The following is a 17,763-nucleotide window of genomic DNA, read 5'->3' as shown; positions in this document are numbered from 1 at the left end:
CGGCGCCGAGCCTCCCCCGGAAGCGCCGCCCCGCTCCCGGCGTTCCGCCCCGCTCCCGGCCCGGCCCGGCCCCGCCGCCGGAGGCAGCGGCAGCAGTAGCGGCAGCGGCAGCAGCAGCAGCAGCGTCATCATCATCATCATCATGTTGGAGCCGCCGCCCGCGGAGCCGCCGCCCGCGGGCAGGGACGTGCGGGACCTCCTCAGCCTGTGGGACCGCCGCCCGCAGCCCACCGCGCCGCTCAGCGACCGCCAGACCGACTCGGTGCTGGAGCTGAAGGCGGCGGCCGAGAACCTGCCGGTGCCGCCCGAGGTGAGGCGGCGGCGCCGGCCGGCCCGGGGGGATGGCGGGAGGGCGGGAGCGGCCGCGGTGCCACGTCGCCAGGCGGGCGGCGGTGACGGCCCTGCCCGGCCCGACCGGCTGGGCCTGCAGGGCCGCCGCTCCCCGAGGTTCAGGGGCTCAGCAGCGCTTTGCGTTCTGGATTGTCCCGGCAATTGCAATGGCCTCCTCCCTCCCTCCCTCGGGAGGGCTTGCTCTTCCTGCTGCCTTCCCGAGGCGCCTCGTGCCTACTGCCCGCCCTGGCTTGCAGGGTTTGTAGGCAGCGGTGGCAGCTTTCCCCTGAGCATCCCTGAGCCTGCCCTCGCTGCTTCCCTCACTTCATCGAAATTTCTCCTCTTGAAATTGAGAGCTTTAGTTGTGGAGCTACGTTCTTTTGGTCCTCTTAGTTTGATCCTCATTAATACATAGCTGCTGGCGCCAGTGTTATTTCCTGGTACAACTTGCAGATGATCCAATGAGGGTGTAAAGCCAAGAAAAGTGGCAAAAAGCGTAATAATTTGTCAATACCATAGAGGACGCGGTCTCCCACTCAGTTATAGAATACCGAACTCTGACAAAGTGATTATTTGTGAATACTCCTTTGTCTCAAAGGGAAGTGGAACAGAATGTTTGCATTCCTTAGCTGCACTTTTCATGAGAGGCTTTGTATTTGATACTTTTGATACATCATTACGATGTGAGCAGGATCGTAGCACAAGATGCGGTGCCATAAAATCAAGAAAGTTGGCTCTCGGCAAGTGTCAGAAAGCTCAAAATAGCAAGGGGCGAGTGTAAAGCAATTCCTTCCAGAAATGCAGCTCTTTCATTTCATTCTTCCTGGTTTCTTTTCTTGTGTAAATATGTGCAAAAAGTAAATACTGGCAGGCATCCAAAATGATTGTAGCAGGATATGCTGCTGTCATAGGATGTTCTTAAGGATCTAAACCAGCTTCGCAACAGGGCAGGTACTGTATTTGCCAGTCAGGACAATGGCAATGCCAAGACATTTTGTTCTTCAGTGGACTGGGACAGTGGCATCTCAGCTGTTCTGGAAAATCAGGGTCTGATGGACTTGTCTATTTCTCAGTAGTAGACATGAGAGAAATCCTGCCTGTTTTAGAAAGCAGGGAAGAAAAGTGTATGGAAGTTGAACAACATACAGCAATCTGTCATTTCTCAAATAGTTGAAATCGTGATTGTTCTTTCTTTGTTGCACAAATATTGCCAGGAAGTGAATATTTTGCTAAGCAAGTAGTTTTTTAGAGGGATACCAATTTGTATTTTAAGTAGTGTTTTCTGTTTTTACATTACTGATGTTCTCAGCAATTGAAAACATCCAGCTCATCATGTTATTTAAAGAGGCTATTACATTAAATAAGCGTATATAACAATATTTGTCTTCTTGAATTTCTTTCATGTAAGCTAATTAACAGACTCTGGTCATAATTAAATACAATTTATCTCAAGTTACTTTTTTTTCCATATTTTTCTCATTTAAACAAAATAATTGTGGCTGAAAAATAATTCCCATTCAGCAGAGCTATTCCTTGTCTTCTGAATGAATTCTGGCAGTGTTAAGTCTTGAATTTTCCTTGAGTAAAAAACTCTGACAATTCCTGTGCAATGGTGCTGACAGGTACCATGGACAATAAGTTTGGTGTTTTTTTTTTTTTACTTCTGTGTCAGTTCTGAGTTCTTATGCTCTCAGATACTTTTCTAGTGCATCTCTCTGGGTTAGAACCACTTATACTGGAAAATAAAGTGTAGCTTATCAGTGTCAGATACATGTACCTTCGGTTTCTGTTCTTACACAAACATGTACTTACATAAAATGCTGTACAGTGTTTTCTGACTTTAACTTAAAATTGTCAGGTGTTTCTGAATGAATAGGTGGTCTAGTTGTTACTGTAATGATTGGACTTGATAATCTTAGAGATCTTTTCTAGCCTTACTGATTCTATGACAATCATGTTGATAGATAAATGTCCATTTGTTTCTTTAAAAGTAAATGCCAGTAATTTTCTCATCTTGTTGCTTTGGATTGTGTTGTAGTTGAGCTGCATATACTAATTCTCTGTGAGTTCTCTAACTAAAGCTTTTGGGGTTTTGTGAGCAGCTTCCAATTGAGGATTTGTGCAGCCTGACTTCCCAGTCTCTACCTGTTATGCTGTCAGCTGCGGTGCCAGAATCTACAGAGGATGTCCTTTTGAAAGGATTTGCAGCACTGGGGATGGAGGATGAAAGAATTGAAACAGCACAGCAGGTGAGTGATGCTGAATAACCTCCAAGATGCTGTAATCTGCAGAGAATTATGTTAGTTTCTGTGTCTCTCACCTAGCTTTTGGTGGGTTTGCTAAATTTTAGGGCTGTTTTCAAGAACATAAGGGGGAACGTGGGGGGGGGGAAATTGCTAAAGTCTCAGCTTTTAAGTGACAGGTACTTTTCCCATTTGGAGTGGAGTCCTATGTGAGAGTAAGGCACCCCTTCAATAAGGTGGTGTTGCTCTTAATGTAGAAGAACGTCCTGCCCCTTCCCCACTTTCTAGTGTGACATCCTTGTTCTTGTGCAAATAAAACCAGATGAAATTCAATCTTTCCCATTTTAATTTAGTGAAAGAATAGAATAGAATGTTTCAGTTAGAAGGGACCTACATTGAGGAATTTGTTTACTTTATTAATAATTGAGTTCTGAAACAGCTCTGTTTTTAACAAAAGGTCATCTTCATTTCATAGATCATAGATTGGATTTTTTTTTAAAATTGATTGCATGTGATATCTATATTGTTCACACCATGAAATCTCTTCTAGTTCTTCTCCTGGTTTGCTCAGGTGCAAACTCAGATGGATCAAGATGATGGTGCCAAGTATAGGTACGTGTTCTTCCTCAGTTCCTTTCACTATAAGCCGTTCAAACCTTGAAGGACTTCATCTTGTCCATTAATGTTAGCACGTGTTCAGATTCAGCTGGTGGGGAATGGGGGAATGTGTTGGAGCAGCTGAAACTTTCCAAGGCAGTGTGCCTCACTCCCATCCTGAAGGCCATTGCCCTTGTGGCAGAGTAGTTAAAGGGGACGCAGATTTCCTTCTGAACTGCCCAGTATATTAAGACAGGTGGAAATTAGTTTTGGCTTATAGACAGAGCTGTAGACAAACACAATCTTAAGAGTTTTCCTGTGCTTTTTCAACTGCTGCTGCCATTGGAATGGCATCCTCTGAGGGTGAGACTGTGTAAGCAGATGTGGCTGGTAGTCATTTCTGTTCTCACCATTTGTCTCACCAGTGACTATGGCTGTGATCCTGTATCTGCATTCTCTGCATTCCTTGCCACTTCGCTCAACTCCAGTTTGGAAGCTTGTCATTCTCATCTGTTTTTGCCTAACTGACTTCCCCATCAGGCTCAGAAGAACCCCTTCCCCCTGACTTTGACATTTACTCCTTGAGAGTCTGAAGTACAACTGAATGGCTTAGCTACATCTGCTGATGGCTTTTTTGGAAACTGGCTTGTGTTTTGAGACTTTACAAACTTGCCCTTGGCTGCAAAGAGGTGCTCCTTTATTTCCTCTTCTGATTTTCTCTGCTTTTCTTTGGGCTGTTTCTTCTTCTTTTGCTCTGACATTTGAGGACACATGACTTCCCTTAAAAGCAGAGGGTTAGGCATGTACTAAGCCCATGATTAGATCATGAAGAACCTAAAAAGAGTAGCAGCCTTGCACTTTGACAGTTGACACGTTCTTAGTAGGGCACATGAGTGCGTAGGTTTGCCATGGGTGCACAGTGGTTTGTAGGATGGTCAACATGTAACCGCAGGAGGCCAGGGGGGCAGGAGTAAAGCAAGTTCTTTGCCTGTTGTACACTAAAGGGATACATAGTAAAAGGATACATGGATACAGAGAATTGTTTTACTTGCTGTTTTGTATGGGGTAATGTAGAGGTCAGAATTTTTAGCTGACATCCAGGAGTAACTCACTTTAAATGATGCTTTAGTTAAGCTGAATGCTTCACCTGGTATTTAGTGATCGTCTAGAATTTTTGTCTGCATTGAGCCTTAGACAAATTGGTGACATTAGACACCAGATCTGTTTCATCTAAGCCTCTTTCAGTCCTCACAGTAAGTTTTGAATCCTCTGGATAATTTCACCTACTTTAAGAGAGAAAAAGTAATTTCTAAATGGAAACTGAAAATTGTGTAGAATAAGAGACCCAAATTAACACCCCTGTTGGAAGTAAGGCAGGTAGGATTTGGCTGCTAACAGTAGCTTGCACTACTGTGCAAACAACTGTGTTTGTGTTGTCCACTTAGACAGTATTCACATTGCTGTGGTGCAAGCTGCTGCTTTCTAGGTAGACTTGCTGTAAGGAGTGTCAGGGAAATGAAGTTACTACGGTGGCTATTCCAAACCCTTTAGCTCTGTTGTTTCTGTGGTTCATGAAACATCTGCTTATTGTCCACTCTTGTTTGATGCAAGTGATCTTTTATTCCTAGAGAGGGAAAGGTGGTGACAGTGTCCCTGCAGGCAGCTGGATTTGCAAATACAGAAAGGGAAATTTTACTTCTGTTATCTATTGATTCTCTTTTTCTAGACAGATGAGGGATTACTTGTCTGGCTTTCAGGAGCAGTGTGATGCTATCTTGGACGATGTGAACAGTGCCCTTCAGCACCTGGAGTCACTGCAAAAACAGTATCTTTTTGTGTCCACAAAGACAGGAACACTGCATGAGGCCTGTGAGCAGCTTTTGAAAGAGCAGGTAATCTTTGATGGGAGGATTACTGAGAACTTAAAAGACACCTTAAACAAAAGTTTCTTTTTCTCAGGCTGATAAAACTTGTGAGATGTGGTTACAATCCTTCCATCTGCTTTGGACCTCATTTTTTGTGTGTGCTTCACCTGTAGCTAGGGTGTCAGGCTCTGCAGCAGAATGTTCAGTATGTGTCAGTATATGCTTTAATCAAAAAAGATAGCTAGCTGAGGGCAGCTTTTTTAACTGATGCCTGACAAGTGTGAACTGTATTGAGATTAACAATTCATATCACTTACAGAAGTATTTTGAGATGGTTATCACAAGGACAAAAATCTTTTAAAGTTGTGAGCTTATATCCCAAATACTTTCTTTCTCGTCATGAACTGCTCCAACAGTGATATAATGAACGTGTGTTTTTAGTAAGACTGGATAAGTGAGAACATTTTTTAAGACTCCAATCCTGAAATGTAGGATTTCTACTATTCTCTTTAATACTGATGGCAGCATTGCTCTTTATATGCAGTAGTGCCTGTGGAATATTGACAAACCTGTAGAATATATTTTTTTAAATACACTACTGAGAGTAGTGTGTCATTCTCTGGTAAGAGAGAGCAAGAGAGCACTGCTGTATTCTGCATCTTTTGTTGTACTTAATTAGTTGCAAGTTATCTTGGACTGTTTAACAGTGGTGTGTGCTAAGAGCTGAAAGGGAGGTTGAGTAATTTTACATGTATATTTTGACATATATAAAAATATATATTTAAGCTACTTGCTAGGATGCTGATATTCTTTTATTTATTGTTTTTTAATAGTCAGAACTTGTTGACCTGGCTGAAAACATTCAGCAGAAACTTTCTTACTTTAATGAGCTGGAAAACATAAACACTGTAAGTAATATTTTGCTGTTAATCATCTTAGAAAATGAAAGCGTACCGATCTTTTGAACTTTGTCTCTAACAATAAGGATTATTACAGTGACACTTTGTCTTGTTTTCCACAGAAATTGAATTCCCCTACGCTGTCTGTGAACAGTGAAGGATTCATTCCCATGCTGGCTAAGCTTGATGATTGTATTGCATATATTTCATCGCATGTAAGTCATTCTCTACTAGTTTGAGCTAAATCTTCAAAACTGTGTGTTCATACTATTTTTGTGGGGTTTTTCCTATAAAAAATTCTCTTTGCCAAATACCCTAAGAAGTCAAATATGATGATTTATAAACTTATGAAATTTTTACTGAATATGCTTATTATGGCATTTAATTTTTATAAAATATTGCTTTTAGTTGGTACAATCTAGCATTTCTAGCTAGTTATAAGAGTGTATGGAGTTTTGATAAATTTTTGACTCTTACTGTTTCTATTTAAAACTGTTTCATTTCTTTCAGCCAAATTTTAAAGACTATCCTGTGTATTTGAACAAGTTTAAACAATGCCTTTCTAAAGCTATGCACCTTATCAAGACATACACTGTGAATACACTACAGAACCTCACAAGCCAGTTAATGAAAAGGGTAAGAGTGAATCAGGAATGGTAACTTGAGCTGTACTAAAATGTGTATTGTAACACTATACAGTTTTCTTCTTGTTTTAAAATTTTTTTGGGGGGGTGGAAGGTGTCAACAGGTTTTTGTGAAAATAGGTCAGTGCTACAGTGTTTGTGTAGGTTGTCCAATTTTCAGCCGAAAATAACCAAGACCTGGTGATCCAAAAGATTTCAAAATAGTAATAATTAAAAGATCATGGAATTTGAAGGTGAAGTAGCTGAATTGAGGTAGGTGAGCAGTAACCTTAGTGAAGGCCAGGGATGGATAAATGGCTGTGTTAGAGCAGCAGCAGCCAGGTGGCCAGACAGTTTGCTTCCCTGGACCAGCTTGTTCACTGTAGCTCTGAATCAGCTGAAGTGCACGTTGATGTCTGTGTTTCCAAATGAGGAGGGTGCACAAGAGAAATTGGGGACTGTGGGGGTGTGTTTTGGAGATGAATTGCTTTGGAGACAGAGAGAGGTTGCAGAGAATACTTGGAGAAAGTATACAGGAGCTGGGTGCTGTAGGATGAGAATTGTTCAAGCACAACTCTGAGTTTGTGCCATGACCGTTTCAGTGTTATATTCCAGTAATTTTTTTGGGTGCTCTTGGTTATCTAAATATTTCTTTTTTTCTGCAGTGGTTTGTGTAGCTGCAGGGAACAACTGTGACAGGTTCCTACTAGTTTTGCCAGTGTCTTTTGTTTTGCTTTAAAATGTTGACAGTGATACTAGAGTGTTCTAGGGAAAAGTTAGGTATTTTCTCACTCACTCCGGTGAGATTTAGGCATAAAGGTGAGTTGGGAGGTTTTTTGGTCTCATTAAAGTGTTGGTAGTTGTGTACTACAATATTTCGGCAGAGGGGAAAGGAGAGAGGAGTGTCTCTTTCTACCCACTTCGATTCTTCAAATAACTGTTGTGTTCCTTGTGCTCAGTCCTATTACAGGCAAACTTGGTGTCCTGAGGGATAACCAGTGACATTGAAAGATGCTAGAATTGAGAACTGACAGACCTGGAAGAAGGGGATTTTAGACAGTGTTCATGCAAACTTGCGAAAGAATACTCCTGGAGTGAAGATCTTTGTTAACGAGCATTGAACATCTTTCATGTTTGGTACAAAACTAGGTTTTATTATGAAAAAAGGTATCACAGCTTGGTTTGATGCCAATGGATTGCTGTGACTGAGCTGAATTTAAAGAGAATTGAACATCTCTCATAAGAAGCATGTTTACAGAAAGAAACGTGTAACTGGATTTCTGGATTTGAATTGCCGCTTAGGAGTTTTAAGTCAGGAAGGATATCTCTTGTAGGAGTCAGATCACCTCTTTCTTCCCACATAGATAGGGATTTTGTGGATGTTCTGCATATTTCTCTGAAGCATCTAGTGCCTGCTTCTGCTAGAAGTGCAGTACTGAAACTGGTTTTTAGTTGAGATTTCGTGTTGCAACAAAACAAGAGGCCTTGTCAGGACTGGAAAGGGACTGATGAGATCTGGATGTTCTTTGTTGTTACTCACACGTGAGTGTTTGGGGATTTTGGTCTGTGTTTGTAAATGGGTGCTCAGGTTGCTCGCAGGGATGACAGTAGGAGGTGGGAAAGGTGGAAGCATTTTCCCGTCCCCACCATGTTTCAAAAGGCAGCCGTGTGCTTTTCTCTATGTCATCAGTAGGGATTAGGGGAAGAACACTTCTTCTTTAGTGGCTAAATTGGGTCTCTGCTCTGCTTCATTAGTGCTAAAATTTGTCTAAGTTCAAGCTCTGCCCAGCTGAGCTGGGGACCTGCAGGGAGCTGCCTCAACACTTGATATTCTAGTTGGAGCTTGAATGCAAGCTGAAACTTAGCTTCTCTGCCCTGGGACTGGGAGGTAAAAGGGAAATTCTGTTCCACTGTAGTACTACAGAGTAAGGACCAACAATTAGTGCTACTGTGGCAGGTCCAGAGACAATTGTTGTCTCTAGTGGAGAATATCATAATTACTGAAAATGTTACTTTTGCTGTAGAGGCTGTTGGTTGAAACTTTTGTTTTGGGTTTTGTTCTTCCATCTGACTTTGAGTTCTGAAGCCAGCATGCCTTTCTTGGTGGGAGGTGGCAAAGAGCTGTTCCACTGGCAGTATAAGCATAAAGAACCAAGACCCTGTTTTAGAGCCTAATTATCTTGGCCATTATATACTAGAAGCCAAATATAGTAGTTTGCTGTCTAACCAATTACTCATTTCTTCTTTCAGGATCCTTCAGCTGTGCCAAATTCTGACAATGCCTTCACGCTATTTTATGTAAAATTCAGAGCAGCTGCTCCCAAAGTCAGAGTAAGTAGGCTGGTAACTAACTTTTGAAAAGGAACTTATGAAAATGGAGCTAGAATTTATTAGTGCGAATGCTAGGATTGCATATTGTGCGAGTGTGAATATCCAAAGATTGTATAATTTGTCCATGGAAAAATACTGCATGCAGTTTTCCAATTATTACAGAAAAATAATGTACTAATAATACTTTTTCCTTTTTTTTTTGAGTAGACTCTAATTGAACAAGTAGAGCAAAGATCTGAAAAAATGCCAGAGTGAGTATGTCTACATAATTTGTCTTCAACAATTTTAAGTTTGGAAAATATTTACTTTTAAGTACTGTTTAACACAATATTCATTTAAAAGAAAGTTTCAAAAATCAAAATTATGTAGACTTCAAAGAGGGTATTAGAATTCATTTTATGTGTACCAGAAAATGATCTTCAGGATGCATCTACTGTTCTAATTTCTTGGACAGGTATCAACAAGTTCTCAATGAAATCCATCAATGTTACCTTGACCAGAGGGAGCTCTTGCTTGGTCCAAGTATCGCTAGCACTGTTACAGAACTAACCAGTCAGAACAACAGAGATCATTGTGCTCTGGTAGGTAAAGTAGTCTTGTGTTAGTGGTTTTTGTTATATTTTAATCACCTCTACCCCAAGTAAAATGTACTTATTTAATTCAGTCATTTACATGCAAAATTGTTGCTGTTGTCTGTGGTTTTGAATCATTAAAATTTTACTAATATTTTCAAGCAATACATGGTTTGTTTCTGTACAAACTCCATCCTGTTACAAACCTCACAAAGGGGGGAGGATTAAAAAAAAAGGCATAAAATGTGGGTACTTACATTTCAGAAACAAAAAGGGACAGAAGTTGTACAGTGAGCTTTTATTTGTCTTGTAGCATCTTTTCAGTCCGTAGTTTTAGAGTTCATCTCATTAATTTTGAATCTTACAAAACTTCAATTTAATCATAGCTATTATAATAATAATATGTGATATATAGTTATAGTATGTGTAATATCTCTTGTAATACTGATGCAAGAAAAATAATTTATTAATCAAGTATTGGTATTTCTGTGAATACAGGTACGAAGTGGTTGTGCCTTTATGGTCCATGTATGCCAGGATGAACACCAGCTTTACAATGAGTTCTTCACAAAACCAACACCAAAACTGGAGTAGGTGGTACATGCTGGTTTTGTTTTACTACATGTGGTATTTATTTAGAATGCTGTGATTGATCCTTGTATGGACCATTCACTGAAGAGCTGGACTTGATGATCCTTGTGGATCCCTTCCAACTCAGAGTATTCTGTGAAATCTGTGAATATGGCAGAGAATATTATATGGCAGATAGGGCTGTGTTGCAGTGGTTTGGTAAGAACCAGCAAGGAAAAAACCCAACTTAATTCACTTTATGCATCAGAAGTTTGTTTCCTTTTTCTTCAAGCAAAGCTAATAGTTTACACTCTCCATAAATAATCTGTGCAAGTGCTCTGTAGATGGTCTGAAAGAGATAAAGACACTCAGCTACTTTGAAAATAGCTATGGAAGTTAACGGTGCTACAGCTCTCAGCTTTTTTTGTACATCCTCTGTGCCAATGGTTTGCACAGCCAGTTGCAGAAGTGCTTTTATTTGCTTCAGTGCAAAATTTAAGCTGATGAACTCCAGCTATTTTTCATCAAGGATTTAGTTAGTGAGCTGCCCTTACTGTCAGAGAGTATTTGCATGTTGCCTGTGTATGGGCTGAATTGAAGGCTGGGTAGTGAATACCTGACTAGAGCAGTATCTGTGTCTGCTCTGCCTAGATCTAGAAGAGGGATAGGTTGTTGCTACACATAGTAATTGCATTATAAAAGTATTGTAAGTTTTTTTACAACACACCTGCAATATTAGAGCAATTGAATAGATTACACCCCTTCTGCAATTTGCTGGTATTTTTTAATAATGATACTTAATTTTGAAATCTGTGTTGGTCATGTTCCCTTACTGTGAATTTAATAAATAATGTATTTCTATTAATATAACCAAGACACTGGTTTTGAGTGTTATAATGTCTTAAATTGAGTGCAGTTTGAGTTGAATAAGTGTGTAACCTGGAAAAAATATTTCCCATTACCCTACCCATCCTCTAAAGGTAAAGGAAAACCAAACCACATAAAGCCTCACTAGAGATAAGCCTCAATGCCAGAGTAGTACCAGTCTTTCCTGAGAAATTAGTCTCATGTGGGACATGCTCAGAAGTTGAGTTGACCTAACTAAACTGGCTTGAGAGTTTAGCTCTCTCAGTCCAAATCCTGGAGTAAATATCCCTAATTGAAATTAGTGTAAAATGTTCAGACAGAAATTTCATCACTAGTGCTGTACGAGAACAGACTTCTGATTATTTTTGAATCTTGGTGGAAAGTAGTTACCTCATTTCCTAAGAACTTGTTTTCCCTTTTTTGCCTACTTCTAAAGTACTTTAAGAAAAACATTTCAAATAGTAACTACTTAATTAGGTTTCACTTAGCATAACAAATAGCCTCCTTGTTTTTTTCGGAAGTTTTGAGGTGCTCTGAAAACATAACAGCCAGGTGTCTGTATACAGATAAGAGTTTACCAAAAATCTAGCCAAGACTAGAGATCTGAGATTGAGTGTTGTATTTAATAATAAGGCTGGTGAAACTTTCTCCTTTATTTCTGCTTTTAACATGGAGAGTTACTGTTTTACCAAGTTGCTTGTAATGCTATGGGATGCAAAGGAAGAGACATTCAAAATGTTTCTTCTGTGAGTATTCTTTTGTGAGCGTTTTTGTTCCCTCTCTGAGAGGAACAGAAGTGTCCTTGTCCTATTGACAGACATTCTTTGTGAATTAAAAAAAAAAGTTAAATAAAGTCAACATCTTTATCACACATTTAAATGCTCTTGATGTTTATATTTGCAAATCTAACTGGGGATTTACTTGAATTTTCAGCCACTGCCAATTGCATTATTGCATAATCTGTGATTAGTGAAGGGAGCATTGAGAATAGCAAAAATGTCTAGAGTGGGTGCTACTTGTTTTTTAACCAAGAGATGCATCACTTTGGACATGAAAGAAAAAAAATAAAGTGGGATTTCTGATGTTTCATATTGCACTGATATCATAACTTCCATTAGATTGAAAGTGTGTGTACTGGTTGGTAGTTGTTACAGAAAACATTACCAAGCTCTCCTCCTGCATCCCTTTTTCATGTCCTCCTGGTTCTGATAAACTATTGAGTGCTTGGAATCTGATGAATCTTTTCTCAAGGGGAAATTGGGCTTAGGATTCTGAGCTCAGCAGGAGCATTTATTCACACAGAAGCAAAGTAAACCAGTTTGCAGTATCTTCCCTTTGTGACAGGTTGAGTTGTTGGTTGGTGTGGGGGGGGTTTTATTTGTCTATTTGGTTTTTTTTAATTTTATTTTAAAATTAATTAAAATACGTATCACCATTTTTAAGCAGTTGTTATCCTGTGTATTTTAAAAGACTTTGTAGAAAATAATGGGTTCGTGTTTTAAACAGTCCTTTCTAAAATCTTCTATGGCACTGTGTTGCTTTGTTTTCTCGCCCTCCTTTCAAAAATCTTTGCCACAAAATAGTCCGTGCTTGTGATAAAATTTTGTTTTGGTATTGGGGGGTCCTGAAAGTATTTTGTATTGTTTTATTTTTACTTCATAGTGAACTCTTGGAAAAGTTGTGTCTTTCATTGTACGATGTCCTGAGGCCAATGATCATCCATGTCATTCACTTGGAGACGCTTTCTGAACTCTGCGGGATTCTCAAAAATGAGATGCTTGAAGATCATGTACAGAACAATGGTAACTCACAGATGGAAGCTGACTGTTTTTAAGTGTCTTCTTAACTGATAAAATTACTTAATTGCATTGGCAAAAAAATTCCTAGATGTTTTTTTCTTTCTAGTGTATCTTAACATTACCTCATCTTTGACATGTTTATGTGAAATGAATTATATTTTTTCATTTGTAATAAAGGTCTGTATTTAGGGAGTCTGTATAGCATCATTTAAATTATTATACTGATGTTAGTCCTGTTTGCTCTAGATTGTACAAATGCAAGGAAGCATCCACCCAGTGCATATGCAGAATTGATTTAAATTAACTTTTCAAACTAATGAATTGCTTTGCTTGGCCCTGCTAATCCATCATCCATGCAGAGCTTTCTGCATAATGATGATAAAACAAAGGAATGCAAACTGATTTGTTTTTAAATTTTCCTTGATGTCATGTTTCCTGGGGTAGAAATTGTAACTTCAGCAGAGGAGTTAAGTAGCAGGTATAGATTTTGGAGCTGTGTACGTGTTCAGAGCTTAAAGTCTCATAGGCGTGACCTTACCTGGTATTAATATGACCAGTGCATAATGGAAACCTTTCACAGTCTTAAATTTGCACCTGGCAATAAACAGAAATCATACTGATATATCACACAGTGTTGCTGAAGCTGTGCCAATAATCATGAAGAACTGCTTACTTTCCTGAAAGTATAATTGTAACACTGTTGGGAACGAGGAAAAACTTGCTGGCATAATCTTTTGGCTAATCTTAAGAACTGTCTTCATACTGCTTAAATTTGGGCTTCTACAATAATTCTTAAGTTGTATGTGAACTGCTTTGAATTATCTGTTCTGGTAGGTAGAAGAGTTATCAACTCCCAACAGTCACACCACAGGCATTGGCTGTGATAGAACCAAAGACACCTTGCTTTGTTTTTCTCACTGAAATGCCAGTTAGTATACCCACATCTCAAATAATTAGAATGCTTAATTCTGAGAAGGCCTTTGATGTAATCAGCGTGAGGTTGAATTTTCACAGTCTAATGAAAATTTGGGGAGCTAAAGGAACTGCATCATGGAGTTCAGTAATTCCTTGTTTGTCACAAATTTGTCTGGATGCTGCTGTTCCAAAAATAGTCTGACTTCATCTGCAGCAAGCAGGTTTTTGACATTTCTATACGTGATACTTCAGAGTTTTGTTTCTATTAGCTGGTTTTGTAATTAACAAATTTGTGCCTTTCTTCACCTTTGTCAGCTGAACAACTGGGTGCATTTGCAGCTGGTGTCAAGCAGATGTTAGAAGATGTACAAGAGCGTCTTGTCTATAGGACACACATTTACATTCAGACTGATATCATAGGCTACAAACCTGCTCCGGGCGATCTCGCTTATCCTGACAAGTTGGAAATGATGGAGGTATAGCATCAGCTTTTTTATTGTCCTTGACTGGTTTTCTTTTTATGTGCAGTGTACACAGTTCTGCAGTATGCTGCTTTGCAGCTAGGGTTTTCCAGTTCCTAGGTGTATTTAGTATTACTAGCATTATCAAATTGGCACCTGCTGATTAAATTATGACCCTAAATTTTTTTATTTACATTAATAACTAGTAGGTATTACCAATGTATTTTCTAGTTGAGCTGGAGTTGAAGAGTAGCTTTAGACAGTCACAGCTGCAAGTTTGTTTTCAGAAGTACTGGTCTGCTAGTGTTTGGTAGGCATCTGTGCACGCTTGTTCAGGCAGTGTAAGGGGAGACTTGCTTGCAACTTCAGATAATTTAACATGTCAGCAACAATTTCCAGTAGCCTTTTTCAGGTTCTTATCAGTATTAACCATTTTTGTAGTCATTCCAAGAGCTTTGAGTCAATGTTTCTGTTTAAATGGATCAAACTAATTATTCTTACTTAAAAAAGTTAATACTATATTGATGAAAGATTTCAAAATGAACTAACTCACAGAAATAAAAAAGTGGCCAGTGAGAAAGTTGAAATTAGTTTTTGACTAGAGCAAATGCATTTGATATGCAACTGAAGGATAGCATTGCATGGAAGCAATAAAGCATAGTAAAGATTCCCCCCTCAGGTAACAGTTACCCTTCACTTTATAACGAGAGGCCCAAGCTGTCAAAGGATTGAGTTAACTGAGAACGGCAATTCCAACATGGACTGGCAAGATCCAGATTTTATTACTCTATTCTGTTTTCCATCTAACTACCAGAATAGGTGGTGGCACTTAGAAAATTGTAGGACTTATTTCTAGCTGACCAGTTGGTAGAGAAGCTGTTGTTTGACTTCAGAATCAGAGCATTACTTATCTAAACACAGAAGCTTTATATATATAACTGTAAAGCTGTGCGCTGAAAGAAATGAATGTTGTACTTACTGTGCTCAGTTCTTGAGAGAACTTCTTGGCAGTGAACTTAACATTGCTATGACATTGTCTTTATACATGTCTAAAGCTTTTATTATGGTACAGTTTATGCTTTGGTGATTACAAGGGACATGCATGGCGTTGTAGGAAAGCATTTACAAACCCTAAAGCTAGTGACTTTGTTGAATACATGCTCTTTTGTACTGAAAGTTTAAGGACTAATAAGCATTTGAAGACAGAGCAAAAATAGTAACTGAGAAGTCCACCACACAAAATGTCATTAAATGGGATCCCTCCATTCAGAACAACTAGTGATCAGAAGATTTACCAGTGTAACTGTTAGGAGTACAGGTTTGTTTGGTTGGTTTGGGGTCTTTTATTATTTATTTATTGTGTTGCTAAAATTGTGTGTATAGAATTGGATTGAAAAATTATTGTGAGACCTTCTTCATGTTAGCTATAATTTCTTTAGGCAAGTAATGCAGCTGCTTGGTCCATATGGGGCCTTATTGTCCGACATGGGTCCTATGGTCCTTCAGTTAGAAAGTTCATTCCAAATTGAGAAATTATGCTACTCTTCATATGTCCTCATAAGACTCCAGTTTTTGCCTGGTTTGAGATTCATTTTGCTACTTGATTGCTTTTAAACCTCAAAACCTTGCTATTCAGAGAGACCTTCTGTCTTAGTAAATTAATTATTAAAATGTTAAAAGCACAAGGCAGAAATATTTCTTGTGCTGTTCTACTCAAATATTAATGCAGTTCTTTGCCCATTCTTGCTGCCTATCGTTGCTTTGAAGCAGACCAAGTAGTGAAAAATATTGAAGTGTGGAAATGTTGAGTAATGTTAGAGGAGGACTTTTGGCTGAACTCCTGCAGGGAATAAGCTAGAGAGTACTTTCAGGCCATCTGCACATATCGTTTATGGGAATAAAACCATCACAAAAATTATCCGTATAAAATCCAAGTGAATGTTGAATTGAGTTCCCCAATTTGAGCTTCTCTTTCTAGGTAGCTTCATAGGTTATTATTATTTAGAGATCAGTAAAAAAGGAAAAATGGAAGGAACAGTGCTTTACACAGATCTGTGTTGTTTTTGTGAATCTTAATTGACATTTCAGTGTTTCTGCCGCTGTTTTGGAAACATCTGTCTGTTTCTTCTAAATGTCTTTGAAACACTGGGAGCTGAGTGTAGCTGACTCCTTTTGCAATTTAGTATGCTTTTCTCTGTTGTAACCAAAGCAGTGTAAGGCTGCTTGAATAAAGGAGAAAAAATATTATAATGTTATTGTGTATCTTTCTTTGCAGCAAATTGCACAGAGTTTAAAAGAGGAACAGAAGAAGCTGCCATCTGAAGCTTCATTTTCAGATGTTCAGCTAGAAGATCCCAAGAGCTGCAGTTTAGTTAAATCTGGTATGAAATACATCTTAGATTAATGCATAAAGCTCGTGGGGAGTGAACATTAACCTGAACCATTTGTGAGAAACCTGCATGTATCTTAAAGGGTTATTTTCCTAGAGAAATTCGTAAGAGATTTTGAGAGGTAAACTTGTCTCAAAGTTGTTAGCTTTGTATTTTTTATGAGAAACAGCTTAATCTTGTTCTTTTGGTGGCAGTCCATTATGTGAAGCAGCTACTTTTGCAGCCAACAGCATCTATTATACTTTTTATGAAACCGAGCTTTTGTGTTTTCCATTGCAAAGTAGCCCTGCCATCAAGATGTGTACTTCGGGATGCTTCTGACTTTTAGCTTTAGCTGTGCTCTGTGACCCATGTGTCTGTAAATTACAGTTCACTGGAATCAAATTCCATGAAATATGGTGGTTTTGATGCCAGTCATTTGAGTGTTACAGATTTTTAAATTATTGTCTAAGATCTATTAAGAATTTCTCCTTTTTTTTTAACTGTTGTTCAGAATGGTACAACATCATTTTTACCAGCAGCATCTTTGTCATCTCTTTATCAGTTGTTTTTCAAATAGTTTTTGGTTATGTGGTATTTTCTTGCTTTTGGCTTGGAAGGCCTGCAAGGGTCTTTCTGGCTGTTTCTGGCTGAACTCCACAAAACCTATTGAGAAAAGAGTTCATCTTACTTCAAGCCAGGTGTATGGAATTTGCAAGTCCTGGTAATCTCGTGCATTCAGGAAATGGAAGGAACCTATAAGGTGTAACTTGAAGATATGTGTCTAAGATAATTGGGATTATTTGCCCTTCAAAGGTGCCTCCTTCCCATTTCAGTGCCTGCAGGAGTAGTTGAAGTGACTAATAAATAGCCTAGGAAGCTCAAACTGGCAACTAAGATCTTACAGGCTTTCCAATTAAGGTGACAATAAATTTATAGTTGCAAAAGGTAGAAAGATATTGCTGAATTATTTCAGACAATTTTCACACTGATCACATAAACACTTCACAAGTGTTTTTTCCATCATCATGTAAAACTTTAAACATTTTACTTTTTTCTAATGGTTGCTAATTGAAATCCGAGTTCTGATGCTATTGACTCAACTGTTTCCCAGCTTGATTTAAGGAGAAAATGAAAATAATACAGACTTCTGTCTGTCAGGTGTTGCGAAAATCCATTTTGAGCATACAGAATTATTACGAAAGTTATTCAGGAGGAACACTTTTTTATGTTTGCAACAACCTCATGACAAAATTGGGTTTTTGCCATTATTTTTGCAGTTATTAACATGATGTTTAGACCCTGTATTTTCTGCAACTGTT

General features: G+C 38.8%; 1 protein-coding gene across 1 annotated transcript in view; it reads left to right on the top strand.

The window, feature by feature from the left end:
* The first annotated feature begins 142 nt into the window (after window positions 1-142).
* Window positions 143-17,763, top strand: part of COG3 (component of oligomeric golgi complex 3) — a 31,108-nt gene continuing 13,487 nt past the window's right edge. Inside the window, exons 1-14 of the mRNA XM_027649195.1 lie at window positions 143-310; window positions 2,433-2,579; window positions 3,124-3,185; window positions 4,897-5,062; window positions 5,869-5,943; window positions 6,057-6,149; window positions 6,445-6,570; window positions 8,808-8,888; window positions 9,096-9,139; window positions 9,343-9,469; window positions 9,959-10,050; window positions 12,560-12,699; window positions 13,927-14,087; window positions 16,348-16,453. Coding sequence (XP_027504996.1) covers window positions 143-310; window positions 2,433-2,579; window positions 3,124-3,185; window positions 4,897-5,062; window positions 5,869-5,943; window positions 6,057-6,149; window positions 6,445-6,570; window positions 8,808-8,888; window positions 9,096-9,139; window positions 9,343-9,469; window positions 9,959-10,050; window positions 12,560-12,699; window positions 13,927-14,087; window positions 16,348-16,453 — 1,588 coding nt within the window. The remainder of the gene's footprint in view (window positions 311-2,432; window positions 2,580-3,123; window positions 3,186-4,896; window positions 5,063-5,868; window positions 5,944-6,056; window positions 6,150-6,444; window positions 6,571-8,807; window positions 8,889-9,095; window positions 9,140-9,342; window positions 9,470-9,958; window positions 10,051-12,559; window positions 12,700-13,926; window positions 14,088-16,347; window positions 16,454-17,763) is intronic.

This window comes from Corapipo altera, unplaced genomic scaffold, assembly GCF_003945725.1.
Source record: "Corapipo altera isolate COAL_440 unplaced genomic scaffold, ASM394572v1 0, whole genome shotgun sequence".
Lineage (NCBI taxonomy): Eukaryota > Metazoa > Chordata > Aves > Passeriformes > Pipridae > Corapipo > Corapipo altera.
Note: the sequence above shows the minus strand (reverse complement) of the source record. Positions and strands in the feature narration are given on the sequence as shown.